Source organism: Salvelinus fontinalis, chromosome 29, assembly GCF_029448725.1.
Source record: "Salvelinus fontinalis isolate EN_2023a chromosome 29, ASM2944872v1, whole genome shotgun sequence".
Lineage (NCBI taxonomy): Eukaryota > Metazoa > Chordata > Actinopteri > Salmoniformes > Salmonidae > Salvelinus > Salvelinus fontinalis.
In genome coordinates, this window is record NC_074693.1 from 37426952 (window position 1) to 37446670 (window position 19719).

The following is a 19719-nucleotide window of genomic DNA, read 5'->3' on the forward strand; positions in this document are numbered from 1 at the left end:
TTATATTTTAACGGATGTTGTTTTCTTAGAGACGCTTCATGTAAAAGTTGTGATCCAAAGATCAGAAGGTCTGAATGCACTCATATGAATTCACATTGTGGCTTAAATAAGCTGAGACTGAGACAATGATGCTAGCAATGACACAGAGTGAGTAGGAAGAAATGCATGTGAAGCAAAGGAGAGAGGCGGAGGGAAGGATAGAGAGAGGTGACAATGCTGGAAATATGTTTGTGTGCCCGAACACGCTTCTGTGTGTGTGTGTGTGTGTGTGTGCACATGTTGCAGTGTAACAGAACACCAGCCATGCCCAAGCCCGCTGGCTGTGTTGGTGTTTAGCTGTGGTGGTGGCTGAGGTCCAGCATGCAGGAGTCATTCTCCATGTCCTTCAGTCCAGTCAGGACAGCCACACTGTCTGTGCCCTGTACTGTCCCCTGCAGCCACATCACAAACGACAAACTGCCAGAAAACATACTGCACTACGACTGCTACACATACACACACTGTCAATGACCCTTGGCAGACGGTATAATTGTCATACACCCACCATCACAGCAGGCTAGCTGGCTATAAGCACCATATAACATAAAGCTAAATGCTAACTTCACCACCATCACAAGCAAAGACACACCGAGCAGCAGATTCTCTCGATTCTATATGTCAGGGGTACTCATGTACTATTTGAGAAGGTCCGGTCACACACATCTCCAAGGTGATAAAGGTCTGAATGGATAATGTAATTTATCTGCATAGTAACAAATCCCCACCTCGCAACCCATGCGACCCCAAAAACTGTTCACACACTCCTCTTTTTTGCAAAGAGAAAATGTTGCAGCTAATTCCCCACAATTCTAAACATTTTGCACGGGGACAGTTTTGTTGTTGTTGTTGCAGTTTTAAAGCTAATTTCCTGTAATTCTATGCATTTTTCCATATCTTATGAGTGTTCATATGACACCAGGGGTCAAAGCCCGACCTGCGATCCGCATTGACCCTGTTCTGGGTCCGGATCCAGTCTGCGGACCACCAGTTGTGTATGGAGGCTATATGTATTGCGATTCGATACTGTGATTTTATTGTGATTCAATGTTTCAAACATATCGCTCACCATATGTCTGCTGCAGAGGGACAAGAGAGAGCCATGAGAAACAAGGATCAGTCATGGAAATAAAAATGCGGGAAAAAAATTGGCTCCGTATTTAAAAATAAGATATTTTGAGATGTTGTCAAAACGATATCGTAAAAATTATTTCTTTGCCCCCATTACTACATAGAAGCCACATACATACATAAAGCCACAGAACTAAACCATTTGCATAGGCTATTTAAACAAGCCATATACTGTCAACAAGCCATAATAAGATGTATAAAATGAACAAACCATATAAATAGGCCAAGCCATATGTACCCATAAGAATGATTCCATATTGTGTAACCTTTATTTAACTAGGCAAGTCAGTTAAGAACAAATTCAGATTCAGTTAAGAACAAATTATTATTTACAATGACAACCTACCAGGGAACAGTGGGTTGTGCCTTGTGAAAAACAGATTTTTACCTTGTCAGCTCGGGGATTCGATCCAGCAACCTTTCGGTTACTGCCCAAACACTCTAACCACTAGGCTACTTGCCACCCGATATTACCCTGGTCATATATACGAGCCATATGAATAACACATGAATATCAATATGACCCAGATCTTCACTCCTCACCTTCATGGCCCATCTTGACGGTGTCCTCATTGGAGTTGTTGTTGTAGATGAGAACGGCGGAGGCGTTGAAAGCGGAGGCCTTGAGGATCTTCTCTTTGAAGGTGCAGTTGCCGCGCTGCAGCAGGGCCACCCAGTGCCCCGTCCGGGGGGGCACCACGAAGCGAGTGTGGGGGTCGCAGCCCTGGAGGTCCACCACTGGACAGAGGGAAGAAGAGGGGTGGAGTGTTAGGAACCTTAGCAGGCTGTATAAAAAGGTGAGTGGTGTCAGTGTTTATTTTATTTTTTTAAATTTCACCTTTATTTAACCAGGTAGGCCAGTTGAGAACAAGTTCTCATTTACAACTACAACCTGGCCAAAATAAAGCAAGTGTATTTGAAGGTCTGCTGATAAACTACTTATAACTCATTAATATGTCATTTAGTAATCAAATAAAGTCATTGTAGATCAAGAGTTATAGCATGGAACGAGTGTGGGGGTAGATAACAGATAACTAAAAAAATACATTTTAAAAGAAAACCTATGAAGAATGTTTTTTAATAAAACTGTTGCAGATTCTTACATTTGGATGGGTTAGAATCCACATACACATACAAATGTACAACCACAAGGACACACACAGCTCAGTCTCTGTGAGCTGCTTAACCTTTATCAGTGTATAAAGCAGTTTAAACTGCACACAGCTGCCTATGGATAGCAGCCAACGGCTCATATTTCGGTCTAACTATGTTTAATGCCCTTTTAACAAATCCACAACCAGGAAATCCAGTGGCATATAATGGACCACTAAAGCAAACAAATCGCACCATTGAAGCTAAGTCACAGACAGAGCAATGACCCAGATGTTTCACCGCATGTATACATCTGAAGCATCCGGTTGGCATTTCCAATCACCACCAAATATGGTGATGAGAGGAAACTAAGTGGCTGGCAGTGGGAGAAGATCTCAATACAGTTCCCAAAACTAGAATCTGTTACGAACAGAGTCGACTAAGTTTTGTAGAATTTACCCTTTACAAAAAAAAAAAAAAAAAATATTATTGTTTAAAAGGAGTGCAAGGTCGGATTGAGTTATTGCACATGCACACTTCACAGAGCGGGCTCTCCCTAACGGAAGTACGCAAATACATGCTAGAACGCACCTATAGGATCTCGCAAGCTTGTGCCCACCTCCTTGTTTGCTCTGCCCACTATGTTTCATTTGTTCCCATTGGAAACGATAGGCCCGTGGTCTATCTTGGGTTAGTTAAACAATCTTTGGCTAAGAACTGCATGGAGTGACTACTGAGAAGACACAAAAGAAAAAGGGTTCCACTGCATTAAGAGATCTGGTTACAAAATGGGCAGTTTTTCCGTATCTGTCAATCAGGCTGATGTTGTGTACTAGCTAACCGGTAGATGGCAAAGCTCTTCATTTCAGCAGGAAACCCATGACAAAACATGCTAAGTGCATCTAAAAATGGCACCCTATTCCTTATATAGTGTACTTCTTTTGACATATAGTGCAATACTTTGTGTCAAAAAATTGCACCCTATATAGTGCAAATTCTTTTTAGTTTTAAAATATGACAAGGGCCTGCATAGGGCTCTGGTCAAAGGTAGTGCACTATAATATGGGGAATAGGGTGCCAATTCGGGTAAATAATGTGTAACACGGATGAGTCCCTGTGCATAAGGTCAATCGACCACATGAACAGGCCAGTCCAAATGTCAGGCTGGTTTAAAGTAGAACTGACAGTGTTTTAACTACTTTGTAGATATGAAACAGACAGACAATCACAATATCGGTCAAAAATATAAAATTCCCAGTTTTTGCGTCAAAACCAACTTTATAAGAGTTTTTAAAAATAGGTTCTTTCTGACTGTAAATTCCATGATTGCATTGTTGGCAGAATAGATGGGCGCAGTTCAATGTATGATTGATATAATTCACCAATACATTTCTTGGTAGTCCAAAAGATATTGCCACCCTTGCTGTCTCTGCCTGGCCGGTTCCCCTCTCTCCACTGGGATTTTCTGCCTCTAACCCTATTACAGGGGCTGAGTCACTGGCTTACTGGTGCTCTTCCATGCCGTCTCTAGGAGGGATGCGTCACTTGAGTGGGTTGAGTCACTGACGTGATCTTCCTGTCTGGGTTGGTGCCCCCCCTTGGGTTGTGCCGTGGTGGAGATCTTTGTGGGCTATACTCGGCCTTGTCTCAGGATGGTAAGTTGGTGGTTGAAGATATCCCTCTAGTGGTGTGGGGGCTGTGCTTTGGCAAAGTGGGTGGGGTTATATCCTGCCTGTTTGGCCCTGTCTGAGGGTCTCATCAGTTGGGGCCACGGTGTCTCCTGACCCCTCCTGTCTCAGCCTCCAGTATTTATGCTGCAATAGTTTGTGTCGGGGGGCTATGCTCAGTCTGTTATATCTGGAGTACTTCTCCTGTCTTATCCGGTGTCCTGTGTGAATTTAAGTATGCTCTCTCTAATTCTCTTTCTCTCTTTCTTTCTCTCTCTCGGAGGACCTGACCCCTAGGACCATGCCTCAGGACTACCTGGCATGATGACTCCTTGCTGTCCCCAGTCCACCTGGCCGTGCTGCTGCTCCAGTTTCAACTGTTCTGCCTGTGGCTATGGCACCCTGACCTGTTCACCGGACGTGCTACCTGTCCCAGACCTGCTGTTTTCAACTCTCTAGAGACAGATGGAGCAGTAGAGATACTCTCAATGATCGGCTATGAAAAGCCAACTGACATTTACTCCTGAGCTGCTGACTTGTTGCACCCTCGACAACTACTGTGATTATTATTATTTGACCATGCTGGTCATTTATGAACATTTGAACATCTTGGCCATGTTCTGTTATAATCTCCACCCGGCACAGCCAGAAGACGACTGGCCACCCCTCATAGCCTGGTTCCTCTCTAGGTTTCTTCCTAGGTTTTGGCCTTTCTAGGGGGGTTTTCCTAGCCACCGTGCTTCTACACCTGCATTGCTTGCTGTTTGGGGTTTTAGGCTGGGTTTCTGTACAGTACTTTGAGATATCAGCTGATGTAAGAAGGACTATATAAATACATTTGATTGGATTTGATCAGGTTGTAAATCACAGCCGGCCTGGTACATTGTTTGCTGCCTCCACCCTTTCGGGATGCACCGTTTCAGTTTCAATGACTCAATATTTTGAACAAAAACAGACTCCTCTACCTAAGGTTGGGGATGTCAATACAATCAAACTAGCATGGGCAATGATTACAAGTCAGTCATAACGTGACTAAGAGGCTAGCGCACGTGTGTCAAACACAAGGCCTGGGGGCCGAATAGGACACACAAGCAAGTATAAATGAGTCAACAGTTGAATCATCTACTTTATGAAATTACAGTCTGATAGGGAAAGGGGGATACCTAGTCAGTTGTCCAACTGAATGTATTTAACTGAAATGTGTCTTCCGCATTTAACCCAACCCCTCTGAATCAGATCCGCTCGCGTCGGTAAATCAAACTTCAATTGGGCTGCTTTTGTGTGTGCCGTTTACAGCGCACAGTCGAGGGAAAGTGTGATAGAAAAATTACATATTTACCTGATTTGTTTGATATTAATAGTTAATGATTATATACTTACCTAATAGTAAGACATGTCTGTTCTATTAAATGTCTGTGTGATCTGAGAGAAGCCTAAAAACCTAAAGCTGCTATTCCATAGATAAGATATGGTGGGTGTAACCCAAGATAGGGAGCCTGGGGGAGTAGAACCTATTCCTTATTGTGTCTAATCCTTTTTGCATCTGGGAAACAACACCAGAGGCAGATGACCACAGGATAAACCCAAAGTGACTTATGGTGCCATGACTAAGCATCTTTAAAAACTCTGCATTGTTTGTAAAGGTTAGGTTACTCGTGACTGGTCTCATTATTGCAATAATTAATTGATATTAAATAAAGATGATTGTTTGAAGAAATGACAGTCTCTCGCAGTATGAATTTCCACGACAAAAGTGTACAGACACACGCCACAGTCCTAGCTACGCTACTAAAATATAGCATGTCTGGCCCGCAAATTTGTTGTGTATTTTTAATATGGCACTGATTGAGTCGGACACCCCTGGGCTAGCGTATCTGTTTACGTAGCTAGCTATATATTTAGCAAGCTAAAAACAAGGAGCCTAACCAAAGATTTGTTGAAGAAGATTAGGTTGATGATGAAGTGAACATGAACTTCCTCATGCAAGATCAATATGTGAAATCTAAATCAACTCAAATCATGAATGATTATATAAACCTCATTGAGATATTGTAAAGGACGACCATAGGGTTTATTATATTGACATCATCAAGGTTGTATGAAGAATGACATTGATAAAACGGGAAAATGCTGCATAGTCTTTTCCATTGACTGTGCGTTTTATATGGATTACGTCACAAATCCACTTAGGGTGGTTTTGGCAATTTGACTTCTGTTGTCCGGCCAGTGCCCTTGACCTACCGTGAGGGCTTACACCCTGTAGTGTCATCTAACCTCCCTCTCTCTTCCCTGCCTTAATAATACTTCAAAGGCAGATGAACACCCAAAAGCTCTTTCCTGGAATTTGGCCCAGATAAAACTCAACATCATTTGTATTCTTTATTTTTTTCAAGGAAGGGGAGTGCCGAAAAAAAAGCTAAGTGTCATCGTTTAAAAAAGAGACAATGCAATTCGCGGCAAATGTCCCCTCCCCTCCTCATTGCTCCATGGTCTAATTCAAATTGCCTGCTTCCGACCCTGTCTGGGAAAGTGTGGGTCGGAAATGCACACAAATGGGAATGCAATCTTAATAAGCAGCCTTCCAGGTGAATTTTGGCAGATTCATTTCAGCCACTATCGTTGAGGTGTCAGCACTATCCCGTTCTTGAACATTTATGAGAGTAGCAGTAGCAACCATTCGAGGGAAAATGACTTTACCGCACAGTTTCTCATAGTGCTCCAATCATTTGCACATATTGATTGAGCCCAGTTTTAGCTACATTTGATGGTTTTGGCGCCTAGCAGTGACAGTTCAGGTCTGCCTTAGATGCATTGGAATTGGTAGTTGGGGCATGCTCATGCACATACCCACCCACAAACAATGGTCCATACTGTATCTATTTCAGGACTGACATTGGATGGGTAAGCCACCCTGACTCTGAAAATGATGAAGTGGGCCTACTGTTGGGAGAGATACAGGAAGCACAGTATTCCATCTCATATGAGGCGATGGGATCAAATCAAAGCCTTGCAATATGACCCAGAAAAGCTGTAAGTAAAGCGCTATGCGCGCACACACAAATGTTGGGCAATACTGGCCTGAAAACATAAACCTGCTACGCAATGCACACAGTACTCATTAGATTGGTAGACAGTAATTAAGGGTCACTGACAGTTTGTTTTAATCGTCATCGACATTCTAAATTTGGGCTATAGTCGAAAGATGTGAATTGAACACCCACACCACATGATAAGCAGAGCATTGTGACTCGTTTCAGGAAGCTAGGTGTATGTCGACTTCACAGGAGAGGCATTTGAACATAATTTTTTATGATCAAAATGCGTTATTTTTGGGCAGAAATGCCTTCTGGAACATGTGAACTTTCATGTACCATAATAACAAACTTGTATGCCATCTGTAAATACATATACTGTACAATTGTTCAATTACAAGCTTAATTGGTTTAGCTACGGAAAAAGTCCCGAACCTTCCCGCTAGCCATGACTGGCTGAGATAATGGATGGGCTGAACATGCTGAGAGATGAGTTCGGATTGGTCTGCCATGTAGCATGCTTCTGTCTATAACGTGAGCAGCTCATTATACATAGGCAATCCTTGCTACCGCAGCATTTTTAAAGATATAACGTTAGCCATGGAGAACTGCTAAAGTGGTGTTACTGCTCTCAACATTGCTGCCCAGAATTTAGCAGACGCTATCGACAAAGATCATTGGGAAAAAGTTGTTGGACAACTTTCTGCACACGGTCAGTGTGAACTGGAGTGACTTGACACAACGCGGGCCAAACAAAATGTACAAACAAAACAGAGTCAAAGTAAAAGGGGTTTCAGTCTGCTGTGAAGTGTTAATCCATATATACATTTCTAATTTGGTCAGAAAGTCGTTTTCATTGCAAGCTTGCTGGCTCACTAGATAACTTTACGTGTATGATCTGTGTAGTAATATTATTTGTATCTCATAAAGCGATTTGCATTGTTAGATATAGCCTAATGTTAGCTAGCTAGCTAACATTGAACATAGATGCGTAGCTTTAGCTACCTCCAGATTCACACTACAGCGTCTCATGCACGGTGGCTAGCTATGACAATCAGTTTGTGTTGCTCGTAGTATGGGTTGGGATTATGGCTCAATGTTTAGCTACCGACATGTCTAAACAAAATACTCCACTTTGTCAGATGATTACATGACCCATCACGTTAGCCAGGTGTGTCTGGGTGTGATTACGGCCATCTATTGTATTTCATGAACATGTCTAGACAATAGCGACCCATCCACTTAGCTAGATGTGGCTGGGGGTTATAGCATTTCCCTCACATGACCCATCAATTTAGACAAGTGTGTCAGGGGTGTGCCGATATGGCCATACTCGTAATTGTATCCGTAAATTGACAGTTGATAGTTTGATCGGGAAAAAACGATAGTGTTTGAATATGTCTAAATAGATGTTGGCAAAATATCTCCCTGCACGTTCTCACTGCAAAGAAGCTGAGGATTAGTAGCAGGGTGCGGAACAGTGGGTGTGTCTGTGTGTCTCCTCAATTTGCAGAGGGCAGCCAAGTTTGCTGTCACTCAGTCAGAATGGGCATTAACATTTCATATTTTTCCCCTACCCTTGCCCCACTTGTTAGATATTATGCACATTGATAGCAAACGTCCTCGCCATGTGATGTATCATAGTAGCAGGCAGCAGCAATCTAAACGATCAGACCGAAAACATGCAAGGAAAAGTGATCGGATATTATGATGATATTATGATGATATTATGAAGCGAGTGGACGGAGAAATACAGCTTCACTCTTTCCAATCAGAGCAGCAGGATCAACGCAAGGCCCACCCTTCTCTTTACAGACAGGCAAACTAGTCAGTTTAGTTATTTAGACCACACACACACACACACACACACACACACACACACACACACACACACACACACACACACACACACACACACACACACACACACACACACACACACACACACACACACACACACACACACACACGACTGACTCAAAGAAGGTACAGTATGGTTTAGAAATTGTGACTGAAAAACATGCTTGCTGGAACAATATTTTTTTATCTGGACACATTCTATTTCTAATATTGCTACTATGCAAATATGCAAGTAACCATTTCACTGTACCGTTTACACCTTCTGTATCCTGTGCATATGACAAATACACGTTTAATTGATATAGTGTGTGTTTACCAGAGATGGTAATGTGAAGAACAACATGACCTGCACCAAAGACATAGGCAAAGGACTAGATAAAGTGTATTTTTATCTGGAACTTTACCTTACTGTAGGCTACTACTTTACCACTTTTAGTCTTGAAATCTTTGGTTGTTTGACACGACTCACTCTGTTTAGCACATGGCCTCACATGTGAATCCTTAAAAAGATGGGTGGGGCTAAGGGTTAAAGGAAAGGTTCACCCATCTTGAATGTTATATTGTTTTTGTGCATCTCTGCGTGATGTTCTATTGATTTCCTGGGTCATTTCATGTGTATCTGAGTTATTAGTGTTCAAGCAGGCAGAAATCTGTCCGGTATGACGTAGCACTGTGATAAAAATCGCTCTCACTACACACTGGAAGTTAATAGGAATATGACTTTTAGATTGCGAAACTGTCTATCATACATGTCAGATTTCATTTCTGGCCGATGTCATAACTCGGTATGATGTCTTCTCTCGAATGAGCCATTGATCAAATGTTTTCGATATTCCTACCTCGAGAAATGTGTCATTTAACGGAGGGGCTAGCACATTATTCAAATTTGTCTGCCAGTTCAGTCCAGGGTGCATTGCATGGTTCTGTTGCCAGAAATATTATCGAAAGGAGATAGGAATCATATAACGCCCCGTCCATGCTGCATCACGCAGTTGCTAAGCTAATCGTCACGCAATCCCTTCTCAAAGTCAGTGTATATGTCGAGAAACAGGCCCATTTTCCTCGGCTATACGATATTCCAAAGCTGTACGATATTACAGATTGCAAGTTAATTATCTCACATCTCAGAAAATGTTTGTAATGTTGTACTTCTCGTTGACGAAATTCCTGCTAATGTTGTTTTTTGGAGCTAGTGCCTAATAGACTCCCATTCACTGCTTGAAAGAGAGTGCTCCTTGTCCCAGAATCGTCCAGAATACACCATGTGGCCCATTGACGTAGCATGGGCAACGTTACCCATCTCGTTACCCATCTCCTCAAAAGTATATCTGCCGTTGCAAATGTCAGACACGACTCAGTGGCACATTGATCTGCAGGTTGAACATGGTGAGATCATAGACTCCTAAATTGATAATGTAGCTTGTTGTTTTAGCCGATTTTACAGCAAACTAGCTACTTTACATGCTGATATTGTCTTTGGTATTATTTTGTGTAGCTACGTTTGCATTGTGGATTTTATAGTTGACTTGAGCGGCAACAGATTTCCACAACAATTTTCCAAGCTACCCACCTTATTATAATGGCAAAATGAAACATTTGTTCACAAGAAATTATATTCTCACATATTAGTATTATTTAAAACTGTAAATTAAAGGAATGAGTGGTTTTGAGTGGATGTTTCCTTTAAGAGGGTGTGTACGATGCTGAATAGGTGTTGACAAATAAGAGCTCTACAGTAGCTGTACCAAAAACATTCAAGGGCCATTTTCTCAAAAGTGGAGTTACAAGTTAATCAGCTTTCAAAGCAGAATTACTTTCCCATTGTTCCCCAACTGCAGTGTATGATATACCATTTTGTAGCGCTGAGTCTCTACCTTTATCCAATAAAAAAATAAATAATTGGGCTCCGAATCGAGGTGGCGGGTAATATTTCTGCTTGAAATAATGAAGTAACCTTTATTCTTTTCACCTGAGGTAAGTTTATATAAAATAAGTTGACCGACGTCTGAACTGATAAGCCAATTGACAAATAGAAATTCAACCAATGGAGGCATGGCCTAGTTCTCAGGCTTAAAAACCCTACATGTATGCATGGTAATGTATCACTGGAACCATCAGAGCATTTGCAGTAGCTCTTATAGCAAAGGCCCTTGAAAACAAATTAGGCTATGACTTTTTCCACCTTTTGTTCTGTTGTGTTAAATTGAGATTTTGTGTCAATGGCCTACACACGATACCCCATAATGTCAAAGTGGAATTGTGTTCATTTTTTTTATTAATAAAAAATCAAAAGCTGAAATGTCTCGAGTCAGTAAGTATTCAACCCCTTTGTTATGGCAAGTTTGCTTAACAAGTCACATAATAAGTTGCATGGACTGTGCCATAACAGTGTTTAATAGTGTGTAACAACAAAGCGTTATGTTTGGGCCAAATCCAACACAACACGGAGTACCACGCTTCATATTTTCAATGGCGATGGCTGCATCATGCTGTGGTATGCTAGACTAGGGAGTTTAAACAACAACACAAAACTACAGAATAGAGCTAAGAACACGCAAAATCCTAGAGGAAAATATGGTTCAGTCTGCTTTCCAACAGACACTGGGAGACATTCACCTTTCAGCAGAACAATAACCTAAAACACAATATACACTGGAATAGCTTACCAAGACGACATCGAAATGTTCCTGATTGGCCTAGTTACAGTTGTCTTAAAAATGGTCTGGAAATCAACGGCAAGACTTGAAAATGGCCGTCTAGCAATGATCAACAACCAACTTGACAGAGCTTGAAGAATTTCGTGCACAAAGAAGAATAATGTGCAACTATTGTACAAGAAAGGTGTGCAAAGCTCTTAGACTTACGCAAAAAGTCTCACCTGGAATCGCTGCCAAAAGGTGATTCTAACGTGTATTGACTCAGGGAGTGAATACTTATGTAAATGAGATTTCTGTATTTCATTTTCAATAAATGTGCAAACATTTCTAAAAACATGTTCACTTTGTCATTATGGGCTATTGTGTGTAGATGGGTGAGAAACAGCCTGAATTAACAAATGTTTCATGTGTTAACACAATTCAATGTGGAATAAGTCAAATACAATTCTGAAGTTCGCAACAGGATAATTTTCACTCCTACTAATATCTGAGAGTTACAGTGCAATTCAGAACTATGGTTTTTTCTGGCCCCCCAAGGACAGCACTTGTCATCCACAGGCCTTGTACACAAAATAAGACATCTCGTGATGCACTTCAATTTGACACTGCCCATATGTATTTTTGCAGAGCATTGGGTGATATATTCCATTGGAAGAAGACCGATGCAATGCTTTGGTGTTAAGCTGAGTTACTTGCTAGCCACTGATAGTGTCTTAATAATAGAGTGAGTGGGGTGACTCAGAGCAATGTTGCACTATGCAGCGAGAGAACATGAACAGAAAGTGTGAATCTGCGACAAGACCCACAAGACAGTAAACCACCTTCTGGTATTCTGGTGAGAATAGACAACGCTTTGCACACTGATCTTGTGTATCTCCTGTTGCACAAGGCTTTACATGGCACATGTCAAATGTGGGATGTGGTGAAACGCATTGGTGTTAAACTGAGACATACTGTACTTTTGCAAAATGCCAGACTTGTTCAACATTTTCTGGGTGACCTAAATATTTATGTTTTCTAGGTGACCTAAATATTGACTGGCTTTCATCAAGCTGCCCGCTCAAGAAAAAGCTTAACATTGTAACCAGTGCCTGCAGCCTGGTTCAGGTTATCAGTCAACCTACCGGGTTATTAGCAAACTTAGACATAACATGCCAACAACAAATTCTGAACATACACATCCATGCAAAACTGACCAAATGAAGAAAGACAAGCATTGTAATGTTGAATTCTGTAAAGTGAGTGTGGAAGAGGTGAAACAATAATTTTTGTGTATCAACTATGGCAAGCCACGTTGGTCTGATAACTTGGATGGAAAATTACTGAGGATGATAGTGGACCATATTGCCTCTCCTATTTACCATCTCTTCAATCTAAGCCTACAAGATAGTGTGTGCCCTGAAGCCAAGAGGGAAACAAACGTCATTCCGCTAACTTAACATGTGTAAATATTTGTACGAACATAACCAGATTCAAGAACTGCGACAAACTGAACAAGTTCAAACAGAAATAGAATAATGTGTCCCTGAACAAAGGGGGGGGGGGGGGGGGGGGGGGGGTCAAAATCAAAAGTAACAGTCAGTATCTGGTGTGGCCACCAGCTGCATTAAGTACTGCAGTGCATCTCCTTCTCATAGACTACACCAGGTTTTCCAGTTCTTGCTGTGAGATGTTACCCCACTCTTCCACCAAGGCACCTGCAAGTTCCTGGACATTTCTCGGTGGAATGGCCCTATCCCTCACCCTCCAATCCAACAGGTCCCAGACGTGCTCAATGGGATTGAGATCCGGGCTCTTCGCTGGCCATGGCAGAACATTGATATTCCTGTCTTGCAGGAAATCTCGCACATAACGAGCAGTATGGCTGGTGGCATTGGCATGCTGGAGGGTACTTCCTGCATGTCAGGAAGGGTACCACATGAGGGAGGAGTCAGTCCGATGATGCTGTGACAAACCGCCCCAGACCATGACGGACCCTCCACCTCCAAAATCGATCCCGCTCCATAGTACAGGCCTCGGTGTAACGCTCATTCCTTCGACGATAAACGCGAATCCGACCATCACCCCTGGTGAGACAATATCGCGACTTGTCAGTGAAGAGCACTTTTTGCCAGTCCTGTCTGCTCCAGCGACGGTGGGTTTGTGCCCACAGTGATGTCTGGTGAGGACCTGCCTTACAATAGGCCTACAAGACCTCAGTCCAGCTTCTCTTAGCCTGTTGCGGACAGTCTGAGCACTGATAGAGGGATTGTGTGTTCCTGGTGTACTCAGGCATTTGTTGTTGCCATCCTGTACCTGTCCTGCAGGTGGGATGTTCGGATGTACCGATCCTGTGCAGGTGTTGTTACACGTGGTCTGCCACTGCGAGGACGATCAGCTGTCCGTCCTGTCTCCCTGTAGCGCTGTCTTAGGCGTCTGACAGTACGGACATTGCAATGTATTGCCCTGGCCACATCTGCAGTCCTCATGCCTCCTTGCAGCATGCCTAAGGCACGTTCATGCAGATGAGCAGGGACCCTGGGCATCTTTCTTTTGGTGTTTTTCAGTCAGTAGAAAGGCCTCATTAGTGTCCTTAGTTTTCATAACTGTGACCTTAATTGCCTACCATCTGTAAGCTGTTAGTGTCTTAACGACTGTTCCACAGGTGCATGTTCATTAATTGTTTATGGTTCATTGAACAAGCATGGGAAACAGTGTTTAAACCCTTTACAATGAGGATCTGTGAAGTTATTTGAATTTTTACGAATTATCTTTGAAAGACAGGGTCCTGAAAAAGGGACGTTTATTTTTTTGCTGAGTTTATTTGTGAGAGGTATTGACATGTTGAATGCACCGAGCTGTTTGTTTAAACTACTAGAAAAAATCTGATGTAAAAAAACATACAAATTTGACTTGGGCAGTACACCGTATACCGGGGTATTTGGAAATAGTCATGGGATGGTTTTTCAAAATCGTCAATATTGTTGAAGCTATTTAAATGAAGTTTTTCTATACATTTTCATATTTGTAGCTATTTTTTAAGTAAATAACTGCAGTCAAAGTTAGGAGATGAAACAGACTGTGTTCTTTATTTCACCGGTCACATTATTTTACATTATGAAGACAGAATAACTAAGCCAGTCACGTGTTTGTTTGTAAATAGCACAATGGGAGAAAGCGGGAGCAGGCGAGTCCAGCTGTGTATTGACAAGGGTTGCGTTTTATATTGAAAGGCAACAGTGTTTTTTTGCTTCAATAGAGTGATCAGGGACGTGCAACTATCGTTTTCCTTCACAGAAAATACATTTGTGCAACACATTCGGTAGAAAATAGCTTCATTTCCATCCGATGACAGAAGTGCAACGCTTTTCGGCTGGGAGCTACAAGTAAATGTGCTTACAACGAGAAAGCAAGGTCCTTTTAGTAGTGGCCTGAGGGCACACAATGTGTGGTGAAATCTATTGTGAAATGTATTTTTATGTATTTAAAATTGTATAACTGGCTTAATTATGCTGGATCCCAGGAAGAGTAGCTGCTACTGCTAATAATAAATACAATCAGCCTTCAGAAAGTATTCATACTCGTAGACTTTTTCCACATTTTGTTGTGTTACATCCTGAATTTAAAAATGATTCAATTGAGATGTTGTGTCACCGGCCTACACACAATACCCCGTAACGTCAAAGTGGAATTATGTTTTTAGAAATTAAAATTAAAAGCTGAAAAGTCTTGCGCCAATAAGTATTCAACCCCTTTGTTATGGCAAGCCTAAACAAGTTCAGGAGTAAAAATGTGCTTAACAAGTCACATAATAAGTTGCGTGGACTCACTCCGTGTGCAATATTTAACATGATTTCTGAATGACTACCTCACCTCTGTACCCCACACATACAGATATTTGTAAGGTCCCTCAGTCGAGCAGTGAATTTTAAACAAATTCAACCACAAAGACCAGGGAAGTTTTCCAATGCCTCAGAAAGAAGGACACCTATTGGTAGATGGGATTTTTTTTTTAAAGCAGGCATTGAATATCCCTTTGAGCATTGTGAAGTTATTTATTACAATTTGGACGTTTGCAATAAGGCAAAAAAAAATATATAGATTATTTTTTACAAATGTTAGAATATTTCTTCCAATTTGACATTACATTATTTTGTGTAGATCGTAGACAAAAATGACAAATCCATTTGAATCCCAATTTGTAACAACAAAATGTGGAAAAAGTCAAGGGGTGTGAATACTTCCTGAAGGCACTGTATCTTTACCAGATTAATTTTCAACCAAGGAAGCTCTAAAAACATGGCTAGTGCTATTTATTAAAGCTACAGGTTTAACGTCATAGTTCCAGTTAATCACTGTCTGTGGGATTCCTCCAGTTGCACACTCCCCGAGGACTGCTCTCCCTTGAAGCTCAGACTTCTGTTTAATGAATGAGTTAGCGTAATGGTGGTGGGGAGTAGGACAACGTATGTATTACATAACCTCGTCTGACTCACTCGGCTTAGTGGGCTCGGCTCACACAGGTGACAGAGAGCCAGCAGGACCACTGTGAGGTAACAGGAACATCAACCTCACAGCTAAACCCTCTTAAGGATAAGGTCAAGGTAAGGTTATTATAACCTACATATTCCTGCTAATAATCTAATATTCTGAATAACTGATAAAAAAAGAAATTCTGCCGATATTTACACGTCTACTTTGTAAGTGTGTGAGTGAGAAGGAAAACTCATTCAATTTTGCCATGAATGTCAATCCCTTGGGCATCATACTGTATAAGTAACAACACACTGTACAAAAAAAGCCATGATCAAATAACAAAGGCAAACTAAATCTGAGTGTCATCTTCCCCAAACCTGCTCTGTTTCCTAACAGAGGCAACCAATTTGAGGTATATTCTATATCCCAACATGGCCAAATGTACAGTAAAACTCCAGAGAGATGATGACAGACTAGGCTGCTGCCCTTTTTTCTAACATTCATCTCTTGTCTGTGGTTAGGCTGGTGCGTCCAAGGCCATTTAACGGCACATTTTCTCCTTAATGTTGCGGATGGAGCGCTCTGTTCGACCCACCAACCTCCAACCAATCAAAACGGCTCATCCGACATCATCACTGAAGGCTTAGGAGACTGCTCTCTCTCTGTCTGCTTCAGAGCTGCCCCCCCCCCTCACATTCACAGAGTCACAGCTAGCAGCCCGCAGATACTGTAGCAGCACACAATGGAAATAATACACTGCAGTCTAATAGGAGAACACCGGATGGAACTCCACTACCAAGGCTTTCATTAGTCACCACTGACTAAGGGCGTTTTCACACATAGTTCTGAGCTATAGTTTGAAACAGTGTTCGAATATTTGTTACATTGAATTTTTTCTAATTTGGTCCGGTTGGTTTCACATTGCCAAATGTCGAACAAAGTAAAATACCTAAACAATACCACGCGTTCATGCAAGCCATTTGTTTACTGAGAAAAATGCTCACATTAAATCCATCTATGATTAGCAAGAAGCATAACTTGTGTCCCAAACGTCATATTACTTTCGCATTGGTCTTCAAAAAACATGCAGGAGGAATAGCCGATCTAACTGCGAGGTGAATAGTCTATATTCAGTAGCCTATACCCCCGGTATAGCCCCCGTCTCCCCTAATCTTACTACTGCTCTTCCCTGCAGTCCCTAGGAGGGGTGCGTCACTTGAGTGAGTTGAGTCACAGACGTGATATTCCTGTCCGGTTTGCGCCCGTTCGGTGGAGGAGATCTTCGTGAACTATCCTCAGCCTTGTCTCAGGGTAGTAAGTTAGTGGTCTGCTGATATCCCTTTAGTGGTGTGGGGGCTGTGCTTTGACAAAATGGGTGTGGTTATATCCTGCCTGGTTGGCCCTGTTCGGGGGTATCGTCGGACGGGGCCACAGTGGCCCCCTGACCCACCCGTCTCAGTCTCCAGTATCTATGCTGCAATAGTCTTTGTGCCGGGGGGCTAGGGTCAGTCTGTTATATCTGGTGTAATTCTCCTGTCTTATCTGGTGTCCTGTGTGAATTTAAGTATGCTCCCTCTAATTCTCTCTCTCCCTCCCAGAGGACCTGAGCCCTTGGATCATGCCTCAGGACTACCTGGCCTAATGACTCCTGGCTGTCCCCAGTCCGCCTGGTCGTGCTGCTGCTCCAGTTTCAACTGTTCTGCCTGCGGCTAGGGAACTGTGACCTGCTCACCGGACCTGCTGTTTTCGTCTCTCTACCTCTGAATGCTTGGCTATGAAAAGCCAACTAACCTGAGGTACTGACCTGTTGCACCCTCTACAACCACTGTGATTATTATTTGACCCTGCTGGTCATCTATGAACATCTTGAAGAACAATCTGGCCTTAAATGGCCATGTACTCTTATAATCTCCACTTGGCACAACCAGAAGAGGACTGGCCACCCCTCAGAGCCTGGTTCCTCTCTAGGTTTCTTCCTAGGTTCCTGCCTTTCTAGGGAGTTTTTCCTAGCCACCGTGCTTCTACATCTGCATTGCTTGCTGTTTGGGGTTTTAGGCTGGGTTTCTGTATAGCACTTCGTGACATCTGCTGATGTAAAAAGGGCTTTATAGATACATTTGATTGATTGATTAATCTAATGAGGTTATAAAAGCACTGCTACTCACAGAATGTCTCAGAGATATCAAGCCATCGTACTGCATGCATTTTATCAAATGCTGCACGCCTCTGGTTCTTTTCCGGTGTTTGGTCCGGACTGCGTTCTCACCTGGAGCGAACTGCATCATGGTACTAATAGGATCAGACCGAGACCACCCTTTTATTAGCAAACCACAGTGCGTTGTTTAGTGCACTCCCTAGTGCGGATAGAGTGTTCACACCAGTCCAAACGAACCGAACTAAGGAGGAACACGTGCCAGAGTTTGTAAAAAACGATCCAAACCAATTTGGTGTGAAATTAAATTATTTGTTTTTCCTATTTTTCCTGCATACATTTCCTACACTGCGTGTGTGGTATTACAATGTTACAGCCCACATAATTGTTTTGTGTCAATTGTGCGATACAGTCGACAAAGGAGAGACTGAGCAGGTTCACAAGGCATACAGTATTAAGGCATCCCCCCAGAGTGACAGATTGCAAGTTGTTCCATATCTGCTGATATTCTCATCAGATTGTCCAAGAAACCTCCAAGGTGACTAGCTAGCTAGCTTGTAATCCTAGAAGTGTAGCCACCCGTATTAATAGATGTATGTAACAATTGTTAGTGTAGTAACAGTAACTTCACGCTAGTTAGATCATTTTTGGGGTTAATATAGAAATGGCTGGTGATGTCATTGAGATCAAGAAATACAATTAAGCTGTCCTCGATATTCAGATGAGTTTCAAAGGAAGATAACAATATAATGAAAATGTTGCCACTGCTGCTGAAAATAAAAAATCATCGTGGGAAAAAAACATCTACATTTGATATAGCCACAGGAAGTAGTTTTGGTAAGGGTGCTGCAATTTTGGTGGATGCAACAAAATTAAAAAAATTGTCCTCGCTGAAGACATCTATCGGTCTGCTAATACAGGACAAGTAAAGGTCCAGCGCACTACTTTTTTATTATTTTTTATTAACTGTATTGGATTGTTTACCAGAATTTGTAACTTGCGTCTGATAATTATCTGTACAAAAGAGTTAACCCGTTTCGTGAAATATAAAAATACTTGCGTAAAATTTATTCCAGTATCTTGAAATACCTTGCAAATGTAACTTATTTCTATGTGAATAATGAATTGACAATTTCAGTTCTTTTCCATTTTAGTAGACACTCTTATCCAGAGCAACTTACTTTAGTGAGTGCATACATTTTCATACTTTTTGTACTGGTCCCCCGTGGGAATCGAACCCACAACCCTAACATTGCAAGCACCATGCTCTACCAACTGAGCCACATCATCACTTGATGAGACTTGATGTCTCAATGTACTCAATTACTGTATTATACAATTACAACTATTAAATCCTGAAAGATACTGTTCTTAATTATACAACTACCTTTTGCCAAAGCGGAGATGCTTAAAAAATGTTTTTGCCTGCGCTACAGACGTCTATATCGGCCCGCTAATACTCATAAAGACCCATGTGCACTACTTTTGTGAGAATGCATTACAATTTTTTATTAAAATACATTTTATATTCAGATTTTTCAGGGGGTACAGCAGCACCCTCAGTATCCCTACTTCCACCGGCTATGCAAGCCGATATTTCTTCCCAGTACCGAGGGAGTGTTGGTCATCCATGGCCT

General features: G+C 41.9%; 1 protein-coding gene across 5 annotated transcripts in view; it reads right to left on the reverse strand.

Annotated features, from left to right (window-relative positions):
• The window catches only part of LOC129827952 (E3 ubiquitin-protein ligase RNF130-like), a 68165-nt gene that overhangs the window by 39390 nt on the left and 9056 nt on the right, over positions 1-19719 (reverse strand). For all 5 annotated transcript variants that reach the window (XM_055889259.1, XM_055889261.1, XM_055889258.1 and 2 more), the window contains exon 3: positions 1711-1905. In XM_055889259.1, the coding sequence (XP_055745234.1) occupies positions 1711-1905 (195 nt within the window). The remainder of the gene's footprint in view (positions 1-1710; positions 1906-19719) is intronic.